The sequence below is a fragment of the Bactrocera tryoni genome, chromosome 3 (genome assembly GCF_016617805.1).
Source record: "Bactrocera tryoni isolate S06 chromosome 3, CSIRO_BtryS06_freeze2, whole genome shotgun sequence".
NCBI lineage: Eukaryota > Metazoa > Arthropoda > Insecta > Diptera > Tephritidae > Bactrocera > Bactrocera tryoni.
The window spans coordinates 75,816,973-75,843,004 of NC_052501.1; the positions used below are offsets into that span (position 1 = coordinate 75,816,973).

Sequence of the window (26,032 nt, forward strand, 5' to 3'; positions counted from 1 at the left end):
GAAATTGCTCAGACCAGATCACTATAGCATATAGCTGCCATACAAACTGAACGATTAAAGTTCTTTTAAGGAATATTTTGTATTTGTGTAGCATATTGTAGCTTAAGTCAACTGAAGTTACTTTTTTGTTGTTGTTTTGTATTTTATCCATCTTCACTAAATATTTTTAAGTAGCTATCTATGTTGGAAAGTAATTTTTATATCATTATTTTATTAAGAAAATTTGAGGTTACTCATACGCAGTGGTGATATTTTGACATATTCGTTCGCAAGTGGAGGAAAAATGCTTTTTTATTGTTTTCTTGATATTTTGATCTAAGAATGAGCTCTCTCTCGCTTTTTATCTCACTCTTGCCTCTTATCACAAACACTCTTTGAGTGTCTAACTTGTTGTTTACCTGAAAATATCAGCCGCTTTACTGTATAACGTAAATGGAGATATTATGAAATTAGTTATCAATATTTAGACATCGATAAAAAATAATCGAAACCCATGGCCCCTGGAGATAATATAAGTTTGTCAGACCCTGTACCAAACTAGTTTCTTCCGATTACAAAATCTTTTGTTCCAGTTCTATCGAACATCATTTTTCATCATTTTATCTATGAAAAAAGCAACTTTTAACGCAAAAATCGGATATTTTTCGGTTTTTTCGCGGAAAAGAAACTTTTTTATAAAACATAATATAAAAATATTAATTTGAAAAGATAAAGTTAGAATCGTTTAGATGTAATGGATGTGTAATGTAGATGTGTAATGGACTACTCCATTAGAAATATTTCTTACAGCTTATAGAACATTCCCAGTCTTAGGTGAACTCCTAAATTTCCATAATATGTTTCATAAGCTGTGAAATTAGTTGCAAGTAGAGGTAGAATAAACATCAAAGAACAAAACAACCAGAAACACTCAAAAGGGATAGTTAAGCCTACCAAAATATACCGTTATTTCACTTATAAAAAGTCTATCAAGGATAAGTAACATTTTTAACAATTTTAAAGATTTTTTGTTTATTAAAAGACGTTCTTTGTAGTAGATATTATATATATATGTATATATATATGTATGAAGTAAGTAACTTGTCACATTTAGAACGCATAATCATTCCGGGAAATGTCTAATATAACAATGGCATACCGCTAATTACCTTGAGGGTGCTCATTTACTCTGCCAATAAATTTATTTGAATGTAAGGCTTTATTTATAGCATTCTTCTATGAACAAAATGACCAACTGACGAAATGAACGGCGGAAAAAAGTCGATAAAAAGCCAAATGTATATATACAATGACGAAAAAAGAAAGAAAAACAAATAAAATTAGATTATAATAACAAAAGCGCTTGTCTATAAATACAAACAAAATTATTTATTTACATATCTACAAAACTAAACCGTTATATATATACCATTGTGTCAAAAAAGGTGTGAATCTCCGATTTTAACTATGGAAAATTGCCCACTAAGTATTGAAATTGTTGTTGTCTTTGCCGGCGAATTGCATTAACGTAGCGTATACACATACACACACACCTACTTTAGGACAAACCGAAGGTTAGTCATTCGTTTTATAAAATATATAGTATATAAGTTTACTTATATCCACAAAAATGCTTTAATGTATGTAAGTGCGTGTGTGTGTGTGATAGTATTTTACTAGATCCATAGGAAATAAATACCAGTGATAGGCTTAAACGAAAATGGCACGCGACACGCTATGCCCATAACACTGGTTAACATAAATTTTTGCTTCGCATTGTTGGTATGAAATTTTTTGTGAAAATTTTAATTCCAGTATTAAAAGTTAAATACTTTTGTTGACCAGTGTGAGCGCACAGCCTCCTCATTCCTTGATTATTCGCCGTTTTATTAGCGTATATGCGAAAATATGGAGATGAGCAGGTAGATAGGCTATGGTCAGCGTGTCCGTGTGTGCTGCTAAGGCGTTGATGGCAATTGGAATTTATTCATAAACAAACACACACACATGCATTCTCATGTACGTATATTTGTATGTATATACATATGTACATGAATGTACATGCAGGCTTGTAGTTAGCAAAGCCTGAAGCGCTCACTTAGTTTTAGCGCACCGCTAATGATCAGCGACTTGGCAGCTCGCTCGTTTATCTTAAAATTAGTGAATCGCATTTATTCTGTAATTGATCGCAAGCCCAGCTGGTTGACAAATCGGTTTCTGTCGCTAATACGAACTATGAAAAGGACGTAGCGTCATCAGGCAATAAACGGTTTATTTTTTACAGTGTGTCGATAAATACATATGTGAGTGTGTGTAAATATGTGTCTGTTATCCTTAAAATTATGAGAGAGGGTGCAAATTGTGGTGGAATAAGAAATATAATAAATAAATAAAAATAAAATAAATTATAAAAATATTTAAATATACATAAATAAAATTTCAAAATATTTATTTTTAATACGAAAGGCCTTATGATGCCCTTGATCAAAAATTAAAAAAAAAAAAACAATACAAAAAAAACAAAGAAATATTACAAATAATTGAAAGAAAATCTTACAAAAATTTAAAAATAATTACAAAAAAAATGTAAAAAAATTTAAAAAAAAATACTAAAATTTTAATATTATTTAAAAAAATTTATTGGTAATTATGAGAATTAAAAAAATTACAATTTTTAAAAATATATCAAATATGTAAAATAAATTGCTGGTGTATATGAAAAGTGTAATTTAAATACAAAAACAATAAAAAAAAACTAATAAAAAAATTCGATGAAATGACATTATTAAACTACTCTTTTTTTATACAAAACACTAAGAAATTATAAAAAAAAAAATATTTGAAAAAAAGAATACAAATACATAAAATAAAAAATCAAGCAAAACCAGTAAAAAGTTATATGAAAGAATTACAAATAATTAAAAACAAAATAAAAATCATAAAATAAAACTGTAAAAATATAATAAAAAAAATTTAAATTTTCTTTATACGAATATTTGAGAAAAACAAAAACAAATACCAAATTTCACAATGAAAGATATCAAAATATATTTAAAAATAATATTCTCTATATACAATATGTGTGTATACAAATATTTAATAATAGTGTAAATGTCATTGTAATTAAATAAAACAGTAAATATTTTCACTTTTTAGTAAACAAACTTTGGCATTAAAAAAGTTTTATTAAGTATTTTGGTATAATAAATTAGTTATAAAAAAATTTTAATGATAAAATAAAAAAAAAATAAATATTGAACAAAAATATTAAATAAAAAATAGAAAAAATTAAAATTGAAATAATATATAATTTAAATTAAATTAAATTTTGCGCTTTTTAACGGGTAAATATTAAAAAAAGTTACGTAATAAAAATATATTAAAAAAAGTAAACAATAAAAATGACTTGTAATAGGTATTTAATCAACGTTAATGAACAGCTATTACAAAAAAAAATATGTAAAAATAACAGTTTTGCTTATTTTGCTCGTTAAAATTTGAAAAAACACAAACAATAACATACGTCTATATATTTTGAAATATTTTTCTTAAAAAAAAATAAAAAAACGGAAAAAATAAATTAAAAAAATTAAATAATATAGTTAATCAAAAAAAAATATTTTTTTATTCAATTTCAAAAACGTTATAAAAAATATTTACTTATTCTACTCATAAAAATAATATAAATACAAAAAAATTAACACATGTATAAGATAATAACACAGAAGTTAAAAAAGGTGAAAATACTAGTTAGAAAAAATAAATAAATAATGTAATGTACAGTGGCGAGCGAAACCGTGCTGATGTTCGCCACTTTTGCATTTTAAGTGCTGTAAAACTTTTTACGACAGCTTGAATATTATCATATTGCTCGGCGCTGTTCGGTAATTGCACAATCTCCTCTTTACAGTAGCCCAAAAATTCTCAATTGGGTTAAGGTCCAGACTTGGTGGTGGCCATTGGATGAGTTGAAATCGTTCACTTTGAAGCCATCCAGTAACAATTTAGGCAGTGTTTTTCTGTTCGTTATCCTATTGAAAAACGATCTTTTCCTCTGGATAAGCCTAATTGTCCATAAAGTCCGACAAATTTGACTGTAAATATTCAAATAGCCTTCTTTTTACAAAATTCAAGTGATCTTGCTCAACGGCCCAATATTCCACAAGATAAACAGCTCCCATACCATGAAACTACTTCCACCACATTTTACAGTATATCGCAAATGATGTCGTTGAAGATTTTCTTGTGAGCGATGCCAGTATTACTGTTTATTATACGAATGGTAGCGATTGATTTTCGTTTCATCCGACCATACAACTTTTTCCAGTCTACCACGGACCAGTTTTTATGCTCCTTACAAAACTTTAGACGTGTCTTAATATCTTAATTTCAAAGAAATGAGGTTGTGATCGTCGTTAAACAGAAGGAACCTGCTCTCCTTCTGTTTAACGACGGTCACAAACTAATTTCGTTGAAGAGCTCTTCGAACGATCCATTCGTTGGCAGTTTATTGATGGCGCTTGCAGCCTCCTTCGGTGCTCTAATATAGTCGTTTCACTATTTGCATAGGATCAGCCTTTATTAACAATCGTGGGCGTTTCCTCCGTTCAGGGAACAAACTACATTGTATCATTTTCTTATAGCTACAACAGTTCTTAAGGCTAACTTGAACTAACCAGCAATTTTACGAATATAAAGGCCACTTTCTGTCAAAGAAACATCCTTTGCTCCAATGTTTTTTTTCCAATGTCGAATGAAACCTTTCGTTTATAGCCGAGTTAACAACAGCGCGCCAGCCAGCAATTTGAGATACCAAGTGCAGCCAGGTCCTTCTCCACCTGCTCTCTCTAACGAAGTGTTGGACTTCCTCTTCATTTGCTTCCACCGGCGGGTACTGAAAGAAAGATCTAACACTTCCAATTTGGTAAAGTTTCAGCTAACAGTATAAATATTGCACGGCAAGTGCAGAAGTGACGAACTTCCGAACGGTTTTGATCGCTACTGTACGTAGTATATGTTTTTTTATCTTAATCGGATAAAAAAATATTAAAAAGTATTTTCAGTACAAAAATTTTATAACGGAAAAAATATATTAAAAAAATAAATATTTTAATTAACGAATAACAAATAATATTAAAAGGTTAAAATTTGTTTTTAATAAAAATTTTATAAAAGTGTAATAAATTAAAAAAATAAATAAAATAATTATAATTAATTAAATATGTATATGAATATAATAAATTATTTATATTTAATTAATATTAATTTAGAAATAGTAAAACTCGCGTAAAAAAAAAACAAAAAAAATACGAAATATCTGTGCTCCTTCGAATGGACTAATTTAAAACTCATTAGCGCCTAGTTGTGGAACGCTGCTAAAATAATAGAATAATTGCTTTCATTTACCGTTAATTTGCCTTGCAGTGCATACGCCAGCAAACTATGACAATCTCACAACGATACCAAGTGAGATGAGTTGAAACATTTTTTTTATTATCCACTGTGATTATCATAATGCTGGATAAATACATAAATCTACTATTGCCATGCAGTCTGGGATTGATATGGATTTGGTAAGTGAGCTCATGCATTATATTTTGTTTACATATTCCATTCATAAAGTTGACAACACATTGCATAAGGTGACCGGATAACAGTCGTGGCGAAAAATATGAGTGTGTGTAAATATTATAATGAAAAATAGTCGTTAACCTAATGCGAGTTTAATTGAGACCGATAGCGCTTACATATATTTTATGAGCTGTAGTGTGATTAGTTCTGAGGAAAGGGCTGGATTGGTGGGCGTTGAGTACTCTTACTGCTGATTGTTTTATTTGAGACAGAGTTAGTGTTATATTTGGGACGGGAAAACGTGTTGAGGCCCTTGAGGCCTTAGGTAACTGAAGTATTGCTTTATGCATGATCTATGTAAAAACATATTGAACCTTGGCACCATCGCCTAGTAAACTACTCAGTCTTTACTATGAAAGGCGTCAGAAAAAGTCGGTCGCTGACTATTTGTTAAATAAAACGCTTACAATATAAATTCCGATTATTTTGTGGCTCTGCAGGCACTTCTTCTTTTTTAGAACTTTAAGCAGGAGTCGGTGTGCCTCGAGAATATGAAACTTAGCCGGCTTTCTCTATCCTTTACGTAATCACGCTGGTTGTACAACTCAAGTGCAGAGAGGTCCCTATGCGGTTGGTCCTTCCATTGGTAGTGTCTGCGCTCTTACTCTGTTGTCCACCCTTGGGTCACGAAACGTGTAAGCTTTTCGTTGGAGCATCATCTTCCACATGTGCGGAATGGCTCGTTGGAGTTTTATGCTCTTAACCATGTTACTGATGAGCTCATACAATTCGTGGTTCCATCTTTTTTGGTACACGTCGCTCAGGTGGACGATCCAAAGATCTTGTGATCTCTCCAATGCTATAAGTGCCTTGCTCCGTTGTTCACCTATCGGTCTTGAATCGAAGAAATTTTTCGTTGCAGCATCGTCTTCTGGGCGTGCGGCATGGCCTAACCAGCATATTAATTGGAGATTTATGCGCTTAACTATATACATGTCGCTATAGAGCTCATACTTTATCTTCTTCGGTACTCATCGTTCACGCGGACGATTCCAAAGACCCTTCGGAGAACACTTCTCTTGAGTGCTCCAAGTTGTTTCTCATCTCGGTTCGCCGTTGTCCATGTTTTTGTACGTTGAGAGGGTCTGATCCTTAGTTACCTACCAGTACCAAAGTAATACCTACATTTGTATAATAACGGAAGGGGGTATCCATCAAGATAGTACGAGCTCCGCACCCATGTTCCTGAGGCTGTATTTCGGTCTTACAAAAAGTGTTTTAATAAGTACAGAAGCCATTCCAAGCGTTCTGGTAGCTTTGAAGTCCTTGATTTGTAAACAGTAGTCCGGCGAAACTTTGAGAAGCTTGAGGAGACCTTTAGTTGGGGTGTGAGTATGTAATCACCATAAACTATTGTTTCGAAATTAGTTAAACTGCTAACAAGTTAACAAATCCGAACCTAACTCCAGCGGAACTCAGTTTTTTTTGAAATGTTTTAAGATCTTCTTGAAAGAAGTTTACAGAAACTCTTTTCGTCAAGCTAACAAAAGGTACAGCCATCCGGCAGTAGACCGTAAGAAGACAGCGAAATTCCGACCTATTCCCAGTCTGGTTATACTGAGACAAGATAGTTAATTCTTCAGAATAGATATTGAAGCTTCTAAATTAGCGCAGTTTCGTATTTATACAATGTTCATTTGAAGTCTGAAAAACACAAATCGGTTGAGATAAAGCATGTAGCTTTCATTCGGTCACTATAGATTCAAACTGAGTTCCAACTGGAAACTTGGGCCTATCATACACATAAATGATCCCAAAAAGGCTATGGATCCTTTAGTGCTGTCTCTAACATACTAGAATTGCTCTGCGTTTACGAAGCGAATATTTCTTAAGAACCTACAGACCGGCCCTCAGGTTTTTTTAAAATCTCCTAAAGTCTTCTTCGCTAACAATTTCTTTTCTACAGAAAGGTTATCACAGAAACTCTTTCACGTCGAATCAAAGGAGGGGCCAATCGTCCGGCTCAGATCGTAATAAGAAATCAAAATTGCGACCTATTCCCAGTCTGATGAAGCTGAGACAAAATGGCTAATTTTTCACAATAGATTTTGAAGCTTCCAGATTCGCGCTGTATCGAAATTCGATCATGTTTTTTCGAAGTCTGCAGAAAGTAGACTTCTTAAAATAAATTAAGTAAGGTTTATTCAGTATCAGTAAATTCAAACTAAATTTGAAGTGGGACTCTGACATCTTAGAACTGCTCAATATGCTTATAGGAAGCGAATATCTTTTAAGAACTTATGGATCACTTAAAAACGACTGGAAATTGGACTCACTGCTTTATTATCAACACATCTTTTGCAACCTTAGAAATCCATTTTAGTATAGTATATAAATATGTATATTTCCACAGGCTGACTGATTCAACGGATGCCTTAATGAACTACACGGCCAAACCTCGCGTAGTCCTTCCACCTAATTATGTCAAGGGTGAGTGAGCACTTGAAAACATACACAATTTTTAACAAACCTTTTGTATTTTCGAATATTTGCATTCAACAGAAATGAGACCACCTTCCAAGAAAGGCTCTCCAGTGATAGTAGACTTTAGCATATTTGTTGTAGATATTAACTCAATCAATGTAGAGGATATGGACTTTAGGTAAGTGCACACTAAAAATTGCTAACGTAACCACATTTACGACAACAACAGCAATAACCACAATATGTTTCTTAACATTTGCAGGGTAGATATGTTTATACATCAGCGTTGGAACGAATCAAGGCTCGAGGTCTCCGATGATATATTCGAGGAGGGCGATGATTATGTGACACTACTTCCAGAATTCTTCGATAATCTCTGGCAACCGGATCCATATTTTTTGAATTCGAAAATTGCCGGTGAGTGTGAGCCTTGCATGCCATTTGATTTGATTATTGTGTAGTGATGTTCATGTTTGCGCGTGTGAGTGTACGTTGTTTTGTGACACACTGTTTTCTGTATGTAGATTTGATATATTGCTAAGAATTTCATTGCTAACACATACTCAAATAAACATTATTTCTTTTACATAACTTGACTCTATTTACATATGCATATATGCTATTTTACCATACATTAGGGTGGTTCATTTTTTTTAGGTTGTTTTGAGCTATGTTTAATTTGGTCTCAAAAATATTCAGATCGAAGCAGGATTAGACCTTAATTTTTTTTAAGTTGAAAGTATTTTTGTAAAAGTCTATGGATTATAGAATTGATCAAATTATGAAAATGGAATAGAACGACTTCGAAACCAGAAAAACATCCGATATAAAAAAGTGCTACTAAACTTAGTCATATACTAATCTGCTACGTCCACGTCATGCTAAAAGTAAGCATCGAAAGCCGGAGTACGGAACTTTAATTCGCTAAACATAACCTAACCAATTCCCAACTCATATCTCTCCCAAGGAACCACAGGATTAAGTATTAATTCATGGGAGAGAGAGACTTAAGTCTCATCTATTTATTATACGGACTGACTGACGCCTAATATTCTGTATATGTCTCAGTTTTGTCATAATTGGAGCCGACGCATCGCTGACAGCTTTCCATTTGCCAGAGGACTGACACATGAGTGTTGTCAAATTATTCACCGAAAAACTAACGCCAAGTGAAGTTTTTAACTTTTCCCATACATTTGATTTTGACGAGGGCATTGAAAAAATACTCAGAAATATACTCAGAGTCTTCTATGCACTCTGTGCTCGTCGGATAGTACGGACTGAGATCGTGATAGAATCGGAGCAGATAGTTTCAAAAGCATCCTTTTCCACTTAGTATTTGGGTTAGGTGGAAGTCTAGGTGCCTATGTTGTCTTTCTATTCACCAATGGATGTTCGGGATTAGTCTGTGGGTTCACCATCCTTTAGTTTGTCGGTTTGTCACCATTGCTAACACATTGTGTTGCTTTTCTTGCGTTTTCTCCTGTTTTTTTACGCCTACAGACGGCCCTGATAGCTGGTCCAAACGCGAGTACATCTTAGTGAACGTTAAGAGGCAGCATTCTTCAGCAGCGTCTCTTGATATCGTTCGCATTAGATTAAATCGAAGTTAACAAGTATTACTAAAACTCTTAACGGTTGCCTTAGTATGGTTGTCAGCATTTTGATCTGATTATACATAAAATTTTGCACACGTCGTTGTCTTCTCAAAAAGGGTTTTCGAACGGAAGAAAGTTCTGAGATGCTTCCACCTCGTCTTGTTCTATACAATTTCTGCAGCTGGCGTCCGGTTAGATTCTCAATATTCCAGCGTGGATACCGATAGGGCAATGGTCTGCTAGAACACCCGCAACTGGCTAGAGGTTAGCCTTACTAAGAGAAAAGAGCTTACTATATCTCTTCCGATCAATTTTGGGCCATAAGGATCTTGTGACAGCGTCTGTACCATTTGTAGCTCAGCGTTGGCCAAGTTCCCGCGAAACCCAGCTAGTAGAGCACATGAGGTGAGGAAAGCACCGACACACCTCTTCGCTAGCTCATCGCAGATTTTCTGAGTCTGATAGCAACTTTCGCTGGGCGATATCTATGGGAACTATATGAAAAATGGCGTTAAGTGTCATGGTTTGTAGTGTGCTATACATGCTAGTGAGTGCTTCTCATTGGACGCCCCCGAGTACCACTCACGCTGCAACACACACGCCGCTCGTTGGACGCTCTCGAACTTTCTTGTGAGTGTGGTCATTTTTAAGGCCCTCTACCACACAAAGTTCCCATAGAATATAATGAGCTTGAATATGGTGTCGTAGAGCCAGAAGACCCTATCTTTGTCCAATGTCTTCTCTGCAGCAGTACAAGGCAATCGATGCCATCTTTGGTCTCATCTCGGTATTCTTCTTCTTCTTAATTGGCATAGAAACCGCTTAAGCGATTATAGCCGAGTTAACAACAGCGCGCCAGTCTTTTCTTCTTTTCGCTACGTGGCGCCAATTGAATATTCCAAGCGAATCCAGGTCCTTCTCCACTTGGTCCTTCCAACGGAGTGGAGGTCTTCCTCTTCCTCTGCTTCCCCCGTCGAATACTTTCAGAGCTGGAGTGTTTTCGTCCCTTCGGACAAAATGACCTAGCCAGCGTAGCCGCTGTCTTTTAATTCGCTGAACTATGTCAATGTCGTCGTATATCTCGTACAGCTCATCGTTCCATCGAATGCGGTATTCGCCGTGGCTAACGCGCAAAGGACCATAAACCTTTCGCAGAACTTTTCTCTCGAAAACTCGCAACGTCGACTCATCCGTTGTTGACATCGTCCAAGACCCTGCACCATACAGCAGGACGGGAATTATGAGTGACTTATAGAGTTTGGTTTTTGTTTGTCGAGAGAGGACTTTGCTTCTCAATTGCCTACTCAGTCCGAAGTAGCACCTATTGGCAAGAGTTATCCTGCGCTGGATTTCTAGGCTGACATTGGCTATATTAGGCTTCCATTAAAGCGGTATTAGGCTTCCATTAAAGCCTCGTATCTAGGACGAACCCTAAATACTTTTCTGTATCTGGAGGCGAGTGCTAACCATCCAAGCAAATGCTATAATCTTTGAACATATTGTTCAAATCCGACTTCTATAACATATAGTTGTCATATAAAGTGTTCGATCAAAGTCCAGTTCTTGTATGGAAAACTTAGTGAACGGTATTATACGAGCCTAAATGGAACCGAAGTTAACGTTTTTTCAAGCATTTTTTCTTTCCTTTCTTCTTTTCTTTTTTCGTACCACCCTAATGTGCATACTCAATTTTGATTTCATGTACTTCTGTGTGCGCATAGTGCATTTTATTTGAGTGATATGTGCGCACGTGTTTTATAGTTTTTGTTTTTGTTACTCTTTTACATCGCTTCTCTGTCAGTTTGTCAAACTAGTGCTGTTTGTAGCTGTGTCAGCCAGTCTCACGTGGGTGGGTGGGCGTTTTCAGGTTAAGTTCACTTCAAGTTCAAAACATTTTGTTTGTGCTGTTCTGTTTGTTTTTATTGGTATTTGCATAATCATCAGCGCTTTCACGTCATTCTCGCCTTGACAGGTGAACAAATCAGCCATGGCAAAAAAAAAAGCAACAACAAGTCGCCGCTTCTGAATGGTTTTCGAGTATGCGCAGTAGACGTGGCAATGTTTTCGTTGTTTTTGTTGAAGAAAGAAAACAAAAGCAAACACAAAAACAAAAACAAAACATTGTGTGTTTTTTAAAAAACACTAATACAGTCATACAAGTATATCTGCCTATCGCGCTTATTGGAAAACCCTTTATTTATTATTAATTATGCAAATTTTTTCTTCTCAGTTATTAATTGAATTTTTCGTCATCTTTATTACTCGTATTTTATCGATTTTGTATTGACCACGTGCTTCGTACGCTAGGATTCGGCAGCCCTTATATAACTTCTGGCTCTCTACTGCGCGACAAGGATCAAAGAGAGACGAAAAACTTTCATATCAATAAAACATTAAGTATACAAATAAAAAAATGAAATGCCCAAATGATGTGTTTTTTGTTTTTGTTTTGTTTGTGTGATTTAAACTGCAAGCACACACCCACCTACACACATACATCAGCATTCAAATACATATCTACATACATAACTGCATAGTAAGCAACACAAATGTACTGTCCGGGCTGCAAAGCGATGAGGAGTGAGCTCAGCGTTTTCTTTAGGGTGGACGCAAATTTTATTATTTGTTCATTTTAGTCCTTTTAGTGTATGATAGTCGCCTAAAGTGTTCTAATGAGCGCCTTAAAGGAAGTGTTTAGTGTAGTTGTTTTTGATTAATTGCTTTTTTTAGTTATTTATTTTAAACATCAATATTCTGCTGTTGTTGTTGTGCACTTTTAATATTTAGTTTGTAGTCTCGTTGCTCCTTGCGTATAATAAATATTTTATTCGTGTTTCTTATTAGCATTCTGTGTAGATATGAAACAATTATTTTTTTTTTGCAATTTTGAAGGACTACCCTAATATAATTGTAAAAAAAAATTCAAGCAACAATTTATACATTTTTTTAATTTGAAGGATCACCCTAATAGAATTGGAAAAATTATTTTTTGGTAGCTTGAAGGACTACCCTAACATAATTGTAAAAAACCCCAAGAAATAATTTATACATTTTTTTATTTGAAGGATCACCCTAATAAAATTGAAAAAATATGTATTTTCAATAAAAAAATTATTTTCATTGCGTTAACAGTATTGCGTGTTTTTTTTTCAAGACAATCTTTATTCTGTTCCTCGACTCTGGGCTTTAAAAGTATCCCCATTTGCCATACTGTGATCAAACCACTGAAAAGACTATTCCAAAATTGTCTACTATTCCTAAGCTTGGTTGTTTTATTTCTTCAACTGCATCCCTGAAAACTTATACCGCAGCTTTGCAGCGTCTACTCCTGGGGGCTTTTTCTCTGCCCACATACAATCCCTCCACCGGGATAAGTAGACGGGGAAAAGTCGCCGTAGAGAACGGTCACAGTAAGCTTTTTTGGATTGGGTCGAAGCTCGAATGGAAGTTTGGAGGACGAGTGTTTTGTAAGGAGCTCTCCGTCAAACTTAGTTTTTGGCTACAGGATCACTGTAGTGTTTTCCAGGCAGAAGTGGCTACCTTTAAGGGTGTAAGGCTGTATACGTACTGCTCCGAGGTGCAGTCTATTTCAGGGAAGTGAGCATATTATCAGAATCGTTTGTGTGTCTGATCAAAGCGGAATCGCTAGAAACCGCTGAACTAGCAAGAGACGGCAGCATTATCTTACTTACTTCGGGGTAGGAAAGAGTTGGATACCCTCTTGCGTTCTAGGACTACCTTGTCGAGCTTAGCGTGCGTTGGTCGATAATCAGCTCTGGTTCGACTGAATCATTCTGGCCTAGCATAGAAAATAGAACGCGTTAGATCTACTGAACTGCTTGTTCTTTACAAAGGACCATCTTACCGCAATCGGTGGAGTTATTACTGGATATTGTTCAGTAGGCGCATGGATGCCTAAAAATCTTGTCGGACGCAAATTTTTAAAGTTGTATGGAGGAAAGAGTTAGAAAAATTATTTTCACTTCCATTGTCCAGCTTTTGCTAGACTGAAATTGAAACTTCTTGGTCGTCATAAGACGAGACCTAGCAAAATGGGGCACCTGTCGCGTCGGAATGGCAGTATGTCGATTCTTCTTGCGCTCTAGCACTGCACCTATGGCTCACGCGTGCGCTTGGAAGACGTTGTGCAACTGCGAGATCGTTCCGATCTAAAATATAATCTGCGTAAAATACTGAACTCTTTATCTTGCGAAATCGTAGGAGCTCTTGCTGGGCATTGTTCTATAGGCATTCTTGCTTTGAGGTTAAAAATCTACTCGAATGACAATGTGTAAAGAAAGATAAGATAGAACCATTCAGTCCTTTTGTCTTTCATTGGCCCGGTATTGCAGAATTGAGGTTGAAACATCTCGGCAGTAAAACTCTCAACGAACCAGAAGAGATAGTTGGAACTGATATTAGTTACCTCAGAAAATTCGTGGCAGGCTCAAAACGCTTTCTCCATTTAAGACGATTGTATGCTAAATATCGAGAAGTTAGTTAGGTATCATAACGGACGGGCGTTCCAAGCTGTCAAGTGAGATTCCTGTTGGCGCTTGTAATAGAATGAACCCTCTAACTTAACTAGGATAGGTATCACATGTTACGAACTGGTGTTAATTATGTCTGATCTCTACTTGGTTTTAAAAAATATATTATATAAAAAATTATCGACAAAGAAAAAAACTACAAGTCGGCCTATGTTAAATAACAATAGAAGCCCTACTAGAAATACTGTAATCGATCTCTACAATTGGAGGCGAGCATGGTTCTAGGATCACTCCCTTATTTCTGTACTGATGATGACTCAGAATCAGGAATATTTATTATAATTTCCCGCTTAAACCACGGCTTTGTTTCAGCAAGTAGACTTTAGACTTTTTAGTATAAACAACATATTTTTACTTCGCACATCTTCTTTTCTCAGTATTTTATGCAAAAACAATTTGACATAGCTCTATAGCTCCAGTTTGGCTTAAAAGATCAGCGCTTACTATATTCCCAACCACTGCAAGTGTTGTCTCAGGTTTTAGCAACGTAGAATATTAATTAAGTTAGAAATTTGTTGTGAGCTGTGTTCTCCTTTGCCTTCCAACTGTCCACGTCTTAGCCGCACGCCTACTCATGTCATGCATCCCATCCACCTCCTGCCCACAATTCCCACGAATTTGAGTTTGAAATACTTCCGTTCAAATGTATATCACGGTATTAATAAATTCAAGATTATATATTTGCAACACGATTTCGTTTTCTCTCTTCTCTTCTACGCTCTCTTTGCAGAGATAGCAACACTAACGCACAAATTCACCTCAGTGACTTTATATAAAAATAAAACGGTACGCTATGCGGCGCGAATGCATGCGATCATCGCCTGTCAAATGGAATTCCAACTCTATCCGATGGACATACAGGTGTGCCCCATATATATAGAAAGCTGTAAGTGGCACTAAGTATTGCTTATGGAATAGCTAAATAATGATTTCATCTTGACCTCTCTCACTCTCTCTTCCCTTCCTGGCCACCACCTTTCCCTGTGTACTTTTTCTCTCTTCCTCTCGCTACCACTCTGCTTCTTCTTATCTCTTCTACATACATAGTCTCATCGAATAATCAAAAAGTGAAATTACGTTGGTCCGACTCTGGCGTCACTTTGAATCCCGAGCTCAAATTGCTGCAATACAACCTTGGCCAACCGCTCGAACTGGAGGAGAGTGATGGCTATATGCCCGAGAAGGTTGGCAATTTTTCACGTCTCACAGTGTATTTCCGATTTGAGCGGCAAATCGGACATCATCTCATACAGACGTTCGCGCCGTCATCGCTCGTCGTAATGTTGTCTTGGTTTAGTTTTTGGTTGGGACTGGATGCCATACCGGGTCGTGTGACGTTGTTGGTCACATGCATGTTAACTTTGGTCACCATGTTCACCGGTCTTAGAGCGGATATACCGCCTGTTGCCTATGTGAAGGTGAGTCTTTTCTGGAAATTTAATTTTTCTCTTTCAGCTGCTTGACTTTGGTTACTTTTAGGCTCTGGATCTTTGGATGGCCGGTTGTATGGTGTCTGTATTTGCAGCTTTAGCGGAATTTGTTGTTGTGAAGGTATTGGATGTACAATACCAGTATCAAGTGAATAAAATACCGAAAGTCTTGCCGATGGTAAGTAATATTATTTTGAAGAAAAGTGAGAAAAGTGGAATCAACGAAATCATATTCGTAATTAATTCATAACACCCATTTGCTTTGATACTTCGAAACTTTTTTGATCCCAGAATTTACTGCGCAATTTCCTCTCCGAAATAAAAATTCCAGAAAACTTCATTTCGGGTATTGAAGACCAGACTTTTTTACCATAAAATATTAAGTTAGTTCTAAGAACCCTCTTTGAAAAAAAAAAATCGGAAAACTTTATGAAATTTCCTCTGAGGGATATTTTTAAGATCTTACTATTTTGACCTCATTCTTCCGAAATTCCTCTTTGAAAAAAATAATCCGGAAAACTTTATGAAATTTCCTCTTGGGGATATTTTAAGACCTTACTTTTTTGACCTCAAAACATTGAGTTACTTCTAAAATTAATCTTTAAAAAAAAGTTCGGAAAACTTTATATAACTTCCTCTAAGGGATATTTTTAAGACCTTACTTTTTTGACCTCAAAATATTAAATTACTTCCAAAAATCCCCTTAAAAAAAAATCCGGAAAACTTTATGAAATTTCCTCCGAGGGATACTTTTACATTAAATAATTGTTCTCCAATGCGGTTATTGAAGACCTTACTTTTTGGGACCTAAAAATTTTAAGTTGGTTCTAAAATTCCGGAAAACTTTATGAAATTTCCTCTGAGGGATATTTTTAAGACCTTACTTTTTTGACCTCAAAATATTGAGTTTCTTCTAAAATTCCTCTTTTAAAAAAATATCCGGAAAACTTTACAAAATTTGCTCTAAGGTATATTTTCAAGACCTTACTTTTTTTGACCTCAAGATATTAAATTACTTCTAAAATTCCACTAACAAAAAAAATCCAGAAAGCTTAATGAAATTTCCTCCGAAGGATATTTTTACATTAAATAATTGCGCTTCAATGCGATTGTTTAAGACCTGAATTTTTGAAATAAAAATTCCGGAAAACTTTATAAAATTTCCTCTGAGGGATATTTTTAACAATTGCTCTTCATTCCAATAAAACTACCGGTTTCAGGAAATTTTGGTCTGAAAACTTATCTGAACTGACGTTCAAATCTAAAACCGAAAATTTTGATCGGCATTTATTATTATCTATTAATATAACGGTTTTTCTCAACTTTTCCAGCGCATAAGCAACATGGAAAAGGGTCAATGTGCAACGGTGGCCAGCTGGGAGGGCGGTGCAGTGCGTTCACGCAAATCCACACAAACACCAACAACGCCAGGACAGGTATACATAGAAAAAAAATTATTTTCCGGAATATGCAACTAAATTTCACACAATTTACAGACTTCGTTGCAGGGCAACGGCGGACCACCGAAGCCGGCGCGTCGACAAAGTCTACTATCGGTGGCCTGGACCGACACCGACACGGGTGTGGAGAAGATAATGTGGCGCGAAATCGATAAAGTATCACGTGCCGTATTTCCTATATTATTTTTCGTCTTCGTACTACTCTATTGGCCCATATTGCTTATGAAGTCATCCTAGGATTTACGGAGTTCCAGAATACCGAATTCTGGACTCCGCTGAAACCATAATGTCCACATATATACACTTGTATGTATTGCGTCGGCGCACATAAATAAAGCAAATTATTTACTTACATACATACGTACAAAGATTTGTATGTATTTGTATTTAGTACGAGATTATGAAACAACAAACACATGCTCGCAAATGCAAAATTGTAGTTAGTGTATTATATGCTACAAATAAGTAATGAGTTTTTAGCTGAAATAACAAATATATTTTAAATTAAAAAAATGATATATTTTAATTGAAAACTCTTTTTAAAGAAGTACCGTTAATGTTTGAATTGGAAATGTGGCTGCTTTTAGCGCTGCATTTTGAGTAAAATTATATACGAATTAAAAAATAAACAAATATGTTGCATAATGTAGACGCGATTTACTCTTTTTTACATATGTATGTATGCTGATGTAAGAAATTGTATTAAAATTAAGAAAATATGTAGAAAATCATGTAATAACAGCGCTTTTAAATATGTACGTACATATGTATGTATATGAATTTTCAGTCGTCAGCATTAAGTTCAGCAGTAAGTACGCAGGAATATAAGAAAAATATATAAAATTTAGCTTTTAAGTAGGTATATACTTCTCGTTAGGGTTGTTCTAATATTTGCGAAAAAATAAAATAATAAAATATATATTTATTTTTAAAAAATATATATATTAAACACACATATTATTTAAATTTGTCGAGAAAATATTGATTTTCAAATTTATTATTTGTTTTCAAAAAATATTTTATATGAAAACAAATTTTTAAAATTAAATTTAAATTTTTAAAATTTTTTTGGTCACATTTGGTCTATTACTGATCACAAAAATTTACTACGATTTTTAGTTTACAAATCCATGTTTATCAAACGAATTCCACATGTTTCACAATTTCTTTAGATAACTTTAAAAAAAAAAAACTTTCCCGTGTAATTTTTGCACAAACAGCAGTTTAAATAGTTAAACATATACATATACATATATGTGTATGACCAAGAGCGAAAAAAAAAAAATTTTAGTTTTATCACATATCGATATTTTTAGAAAATAAAAAAAATCCACTTTAAAATTTATGAGGCACGCGCGCATGCTTCAACACATACATACATATACAAGCATACATATTTTAGGTAATATTTGTGTTAATATTCATAGAAATATCTGGTGCTTTCAGTAAAGATGATAAAAAATAAGTTCCCACTATACAAAAAACAATCATTGTTACAACAAATTATGCAACAATTACAAACGCACACACACACAATTTTGCTACTACAACTTTTTATATAGATTCATACATATGTAGATAGTTTATGTATATTCATATGCTCCTAAGTGCAACTTAAGGTTCACCATGCAGGCTATTTATTAATATAAGTGCGCTCAAAAGATAAACACTGAGCTTTAAATAAATCTAAAATATTATAAATTTATATGTATTTACAAGCATAAACACAATTGTTGGTATTTACACGCATATATATGCATACATATTAAATGCAATTATTTTAACATACATATGTAACGATTTTAATTTTTTTAGTAAAACGTATATTTCGGCTGTGCCGAACTGTATACAAATTATTAATTATAAATAAATAAAATACTACAAAATTTACAATATGAAGCAATTTATAATTATTTTACCTTGATTAGTAGAACGCTGTGCGGTTAAGAGTGTAAAATGTGGAATTTTCCATCAACAATTGTTGGATCAAGGATATTCTATAGCCTTCCGGGACACAGTTTTTCTCTACGACAATGTGTAGGTTATGGTATATTGTATATGTGTATATAAAAGCCTGTAAATATGGAAAAAATATATATTTAAGGGTAATTTGTATTTCAGACTTTTCCACTTTTGTTAAAAATCAAAAATACTAGTTATAGACTAACCACACTTGTATTGCAGGCCTTAAACGAATTTTTCGCATCCAAACGTTGATATTATATAAATTAAAATATTCATTGCCCTACGCCATTGCACTCCAACTTGCACCTGCTTATTCACTTTTTCAGTTTGCATATAAAAACCCTATTCGATACTACTGAAACACACTTTTCAATAGAACACTATACCCGGTCCCCTTTAATACATAATTAGGCTGTTTCCAAATAAATTTTCTTAAAACTTAAAACTTTTTCACAATTTTCTGATTAGCAGCACAATTTCACACTTTTTCACGTTTGAATGGCGGTTTGGAACTGGAAATGAACAGGAATGCATTAGCGGTGCTTTCCTGTGTAGAGATCTTTATGTAGTGTTTACACATGATAAAGCTGGCGGCAGTGCAACCGCCGTTAATAAAATAAAAATAATACATTTTTTTGATGTTAATAAAAAAATGAATTCTTTTCTTAAAAATATATTTTTATAAATTGCAATTTTCAGAATACATAAACAGTATTGTGAAAATTGTAGTTTACACAAACTTAACGAGTCACACATTTTTGCTTAAATTACTTGTTTTAACTATTACAGCAATAACAAAAAATTGTAATGAATTTATATAATATTATTTACAATAACATAATTACAAAAATTTACATATATATTTATTAATTTTTTTTCACATAATTATAAAAATCATTTCTGTTCACTATTTCATGCTGGCAACACCGAAATTCGCTTAGTTGTTGGTGCAGCACAACTTTCGCGTACATCCGCCATCTTAACAGTTGCCTTCCAGTTTCCGATTTCGCGATTTTGACTGAATTTGCTTTCACGCTTTTAACTTTTATATTTGGCATTAATTTATCACTAAATTTCACAAATTGTGCACAAATTCGAAGTGATTTGTGTCTTCTTAGAATGTATTTAAAAATAAAGTGATATTCTTGTTTTTAAAGTGACGATTTTCTGATTTCAAATTGTGTGCTTTGTTCGATTGACCAAACGGGTGTAATCGTGTGTGCAAATGAGTAATTTATCTCTGCTTTTGGGTAAAAGAAAATATGTGCAGTTCGGCTTCTACATCCTTAAGGTAAGTCAAATTGCTCACTAATATTGAAAAATATGTATAAATGTTTCTGAGAATACCAGAGTTCTTTTTTTTATCTTTTATTGTGTTGAAGATAAGTACTTTTAAGTGTAAAAAGAACTGGTGGTATTTTGAAGTTAAATATAGCTAAATATCAACAAATTATAGGCTCTTCGCAGCATATGTATAACACTCAACCCCAATAAAACACCCTCAAAATTTCCACATTCGATATGCATTAAAACAGCGTTCTTTAAAAGTCAATATTTCTAATACAATTAGTTTGTATTTAATTTTTTACAACATTTTCATAACAAAATTGGTCATATTTTAGAAAACTATATTATACTGACTGATTTCTCACACTGTACTGCTTTCACTATCACTTTCGTCCGCTTCTTCGAACTCCGCTACTTCATCGTCGCTTTTCGCTTTAATTAAAAACATATCATCATCATCCGCATTCTCGTAACCGTCTACGTTAACACCATTTGATTTCTTTTGTGTCAAATAAACGCCTTGCTTTCTGCGCTCCTTGGCAGCATTCAGTAGAACACGCATAGTGTATTTATTGAAATCGCAACTGAAATAGTCAATATTTATATAAATGTCTGATAATGAAAGTGAAACATTCAAAAATCTCAACTTACATGCGATTTAGTGACTCATATTTCTGTGATAAGCTCTCCTGTAGCGAAAGTAGTGCATGATGCTGCAACAAGTCGCTTTTATTGCCGTGCGTAGCCAATAGGCCGGTACACCATTCCAAGTAAAATTCTAAATGTGTGCTAGCCTGTAAGCCACGCGCTAATATTTGCAGCAAGGCAGGTGCGAATGTCTCCGGCAACGTTGAACAAATCAGTTTTACTGCAAATTAATAGAAATAAAATTATTCTAAAATACAATATGAAATGCAAAGTGTTTCAACTTACTATCGTTACGCGGTATTTTCTCTAAAACCATGTAAATGAGGTGTGGTTCATTAAGTTTCAGTGACATTAAAAGCGCTTGCGAATAGTCTTGTTTGTCGACCGACTCATGTATGGCTTTTGGTGTCACCTCCAGCGATAGGTGGAATGGATCGAAGACAACACCTGTAGAACAAAATAACATCATTAATGGCAGCCCAAAATGTGTTAAATTTCAATTTAACATACCTTTATCCAACGAGTATAAACACAATCCCTCTGTGGTAGCCACTGCATACGCTTGACCGGTTGGCATGAAGCGCACAGCGAATACTTTGATTTTCGGCTTGAAGTTTCTGCTCGCCATATCACCTTTCTGTACGCCCGGCATACCAATTGCCACATTGCCGCCCTCCAACTCCTCGCGTGTCTCAACAAGCGCCATATTACCGAACTCTGTCAGATTGCGACGATTTATATACTCCTGCAATTGGTTTGGAAATTTCAGTAAAATATTAATATAATTTACGAATTAGACACGCACATTCAAACCATCTAAACTATGATTTTGTGTAATTTCGAATTTCTTTAGTAACACCGCTTCACGTGCATGATAGATACATATGTATTGGGAATTGCCACCGGCTAAAATGCATTCGCCATCAACAGAATACTCAATGGAAGTAAAGTACCTTAAGTATAAGTTAAATATGTGGTTATTGCTGTGTTATAGTGAAAATGAGCGGACATACTTGCCCTCCAGATTCTTCTTGCCCGTTATGATATCAGCTTCATAACGACCGCCAGCTAAGTCGTTGCGTCCCTCTATCGAACTTATTTGTGTCGCGGTTTTCACATCGAAAATTGTTATATGCCCATTCAGAGTGGCGACCGCAACCTACATATAAATAAAAAAAATACCTAATTTATTAAAAAAATTATTTTAAAAATTACTATAACAAAAATTTATAAAAAAAATTATAAAAAAATTATAAAATATTATAAAAAAAAACAATTAAAAAAACATTTTATAAAAATATTATTTAAAAAAATATTTTAAGAAATATTATTTATAAAAATATTATTTAAAAAAATATTTTAAAATATTATTTATAAAAATATTATTTTAGAAAATTATATTTTAAAAAAAATATTTTAAAATATTATGATTAAAAATATAATTCCTTCATTCAGAAAAATTTTAAATATTTGTTTAAACATGTTTAAATATAATATATTAATTCTAATTATTTAAAATGAATTATTTCTTAAAAATTACAATTATTTTTCAGAAAACTTAATCAAATATTTCAGTTTAAACTAAATTTTTTGCACTCACATTCTCCCCACTCGGACTGAATGTCACACATGTCGCATCGGCGAGCACATCAATCGTCTCATGCTCACTATTGCTCTCCAAACAATTCCAAACTTTTATGGTTTTATCCCATGAACCCGATACCAGAGTTGTCATGGTGGCTACCGGTGAGAATGACACCGAGCAAACCGGTCCTTCATGGCCACTTATCACTTCCAGCAATTTACCCAATTTCACCGACCACAAATACATTTCGAAAACATCCTGACAACCGGCCACCACAAATTCACTGGAGTGATCAATGGCCACGCAGGAGAACTGTACGCGTTCGGGCGCGCTGAAGGTACGGAAATTACGGTATCTGCAATTAAAAATATGTGAAAAATATTTAAATATTTATGCAGTGATTCCAGTTTATCTCATTACCTATTGACATCGAACGCACGCACTGTGCCGTCCAGCGAGGCGCTAACCAAGAAATTTTTACTGCGACTGAATTGTACGCCAGTAATGCCGCTACTGTGCTCACTGAATGTGACAAAGCAGAAACCACTTTGTGTATTCCACAGTTTAACTTTGGAATCTTCACCGCCGGTGGCAATATATTGGCCGTCGGCTGAATAGCTTATACAGGTCATTTCACTGCTGTGTCCCTGCTGCTTCATAATGTATTGCTCACCTGCAAAGTAAAAAAGTTATTTATACAAAAAAAATTACAATGGTGTGCGCTCACTTTGCCACTCCCACACAAGCAACTGGCCGAGTTCGCGAGAGGCCAACGCCACCCAATCACCGGTGCCGTTAAAAAGCGCCACCGATATGGCGTAATCCGAAATGCTTAGCGAGTGTATCATATTTACATCGGGCAGCTCGTATAAATAGAATGTGCCGATATTAAAAGCGACCACCAATATCTTGTTACGATTATTATAATTGGCGGCAGTGACATAAGCATGATAATCGGTTTTACGCGGTTCATCGGCCAAATAGTGTCGGCCTAATTTTTTGTACACAAAAGGATGTCCTTTACTAACATTTTCATCTTTCACCTCATTTTCATCTACCGTTTCAGTAATGGGGGTGTTATCATCTTTCTCTTTTTCCTTATCATCCACATCATCCTCAGACTCTTCTTCTTCCGCTTTGGCGACTTTCTTCTTTTTTACTGTATATTTTGATTTTTCACGCTGCTCTGGTGTAACTTCCTCAATATCGGAGGGATTACAACTGCATTCCCATAAACAAAGCTGCCCATTACGACCAAGCGTATTCACATGCATGCTATTGCGCTCAAAGAAACTAGCAATAATACCATCAGAGTGTCCAGCCAATATGTATGTGCGGAAATTTGTCAACAAACGCATGCCAACAATTTTGGTTGTGCCATCACGACAGCCAACGGCGAGAAAACGTGAGTCGCTTGACCAATCCAGCCAAGTGACATCATCGAAGCCACCTAAAAAGCGTCGTTTCAGCAGAAATGGACTGTATTCACCAGTTAATTCACCGGGTGCTGAAAACACTAACACAATATTATCCATGGCTACAGCAAAATATGCGCCATCCGGACTGAAAACTACACATTGTGGTTTGTTTTGCAATTTATGTCGATGTATAATCGTACATGAGATCAAGCTAATTAGTTGTGCTTCACCCAATTCGTTCACAGCGATTAGCAGACTGCCATCGGGTGACAAGGCAATGCAAACGTAATTGTAGCGCGACTCCAACGATAGCGTGCGCGATTTGTGACTAAAAAATAATGTTTTTTTTTTAATATTTAGTTTAAATTAGTTAAGTACACTTACTTGCGTAAATCATAGATTGATAGCCGATTACCAACCGGACTGATTATGCTATTGCCATCTGGTGTAAACTGCAGATTTCCATTACGATAAATTGCGCCAAGCAAATTGGAGAACTGTGCAATGCAGATGCCATGAATATAAAATATTAGAATCAAATAATATCAGAATTACCTTATATGAGAACTTCATGCCAAATTTTTTATATGTTTTTAGTAAAATATAAATAATAACACACGCGTGTAACAACCGCAACCTGCATTGACCAAACGTAAACAAATCACACGTGTTTGTCATAACGGCGTTGCTACGTATTTGGAACGCGTTGGGAAAGAAACAGTGGGCAAAATTATTACTTGTTTTTGGTGATATTTTTGAAAGTTTAGCAACACTTATAATGGACGATATTTTTGAATATTTAAAATTTTTGCTTTAAAAATTAAGTGGTATGTTTACTACTCTGTTAATATCAATCGTTTTGAAGAGCATAATGGCTTATTGGACACTTTCCGAGAGACATTCAGGCGGCAAGGTTAAAAATCTTGTCGGACGCTAGTTGTCAAAGTTGTATGAAGGAGTGTGAGGAGAATGGGTCCAATCACTTTCTTCTCCAATGTTCAGACCTGCTAACTGTATAAAATTGGGTCACAGTTATGAAGGCACTGTATAACAACAACAGCGCAGAAAACAACAAAAATATGTTGTATTTTCGCGCGGTTTTTCAATTTGCACCAAAAACTTCGATTTTATTTCCATTTCGATTTTGAAATGTTGTTGTTTTTCAACAAGATTTGTTCACCTTAATTACTGGAAATTGTATAGTTTATGCTTGCTTTGCTGGCATGGCGCCCAACGTTGAAGTTTTTGTGGCCACCATTGCTGCTGTTGTTGCCACTGGCGGCCTCAAGCAAATTTACGCTGAATTTCTTTCTATTGGTTTCATGTTGTTGTTTTTTTAGTGGCACAAACATGAATTGCTGGCAATAAGGAGCATATCGAGTGGCTCTGAATCGCCGTTTTGGGGTCTAAAGTAGCTGAGCAAGGACGCACACAGCGCAAGAAACATATGTATATATAACACATCTATATACAAACATATGTATGTACATATATGTATATATACATGAGTCGCTTTAATTGCAGCAGGATTTATGTGAAGGCATTGGCTTCACCAAAAGCTCACAATATCCCGCTCTACTTAAGGCAAATGCAGTTCGGTTGGTCATAAACCTTATGCCGCTTGGTTCATAGACACTTTGCGCTGGATAAGCGCTTTGTAATTGCTGCATGCCACATGTGGCACCTTGATATGCCGTTTTATAGTAAACCTAAAAGCCGTGTGACAACAGTTGTTGAGCGTCAAATGAATTGCTTAATTACTTCGAATTTGGATTGTTTACACCTGAGTCAGTGTCACTGGCTGGGCAGTGGCATAGCTGTGACGTTAGCTAGCGTTTGGTGGTTGGAGTGACACATATTTAACGGAGTTTAGATATATTTATACACTTAAAAAAATGTTTACTCTTAAAATTTCACTGTGGTAAGAGGTAATATATGTAGTTTCTGGTAAATGAAGAACTGCAGTCGAGGTCCAATTATCGGGTTTTAACCAAGCTGGTGATAAATGAAGTCAAATCCAAACGTATTTGGTACGAAAATTTAATATAAACTGTTAT

At 34.8% G+C, this 26,032-nt stretch overlaps 2 protein-coding genes across 6 annotated transcripts in view; one reads left to right on the top strand and one right to left on the bottom strand.

The window, feature by feature from the left end:
* Positions 1-18,036, top strand: part of LOC120771612 (glycine receptor subunit alpha-2) — a 34,464-nt gene extending 16,428 nt beyond the window's left edge. Inside the window, exons 1-11 of one of the 5 annotated variants that reach the window (XM_040099696.1) lie at positions 2,114-2,282; positions 5,250-5,552; positions 7,964-8,040; positions 8,113-8,212; positions 8,297-8,451; positions 11,940-12,029; positions 14,913-15,068; positions 15,230-15,600; positions 15,662-15,790; positions 16,944-17,048; positions 17,109-17,309. In XM_040099696.1, the coding sequence (XP_039955630.1) occupies positions 5,494-5,552; positions 7,964-8,040; positions 8,113-8,212; positions 8,297-8,451; positions 11,940-12,029; positions 14,913-15,068; positions 15,230-15,600; positions 15,662-15,790; positions 16,944-17,048; positions 17,109-17,309 (1,443 nt within the window). In that variant the 5' untranslated portion in view covers positions 2,114-2,282; positions 5,250-5,493. Of the gene's footprint in view, positions 1-2,113; positions 2,283-5,249; positions 5,553-7,963; positions 8,041-8,112; positions 8,213-8,296; positions 8,452-11,939; positions 12,030-14,912; positions 15,069-15,229; positions 15,601-15,661; positions 15,791-16,943; positions 17,049-17,108 lie in introns of those variants that run through there. The other 4 variants (XM_040099697.1, XM_040099698.1, XM_040099700.1 and 1 more) reach the window with 4 other exon arrangements.
* Positions 18,037-20,582: 2,546 nt separating this feature from the next.
* On the bottom strand, positions 20,583-24,548 carry LOC120772015 (periodic tryptophan protein 2 homolog). The gene is made up of 11 exons (XM_040100381.1): positions 24,531-24,548; positions 24,360-24,472; positions 23,285-24,303; positions 22,978-23,230; positions 22,573-22,912; positions 21,986-22,131; positions 21,778-21,925; positions 21,483-21,717; positions 21,258-21,419; positions 20,976-21,192; positions 20,583-20,908 (listed from the first exon to the last, which is right to left on the bottom strand). Exons 1-11 carry the CDS (start codon positions 24,546-24,548, stop codon positions 20,686-20,688), a joined length of 2,874 nt encoding a protein of 957 aa, XP_039956315.1. The 3' UTR covers positions 20,583-20,685.
* Between the last annotated feature and the right edge of the window lie 1,484 nt (positions 24,549-26,032).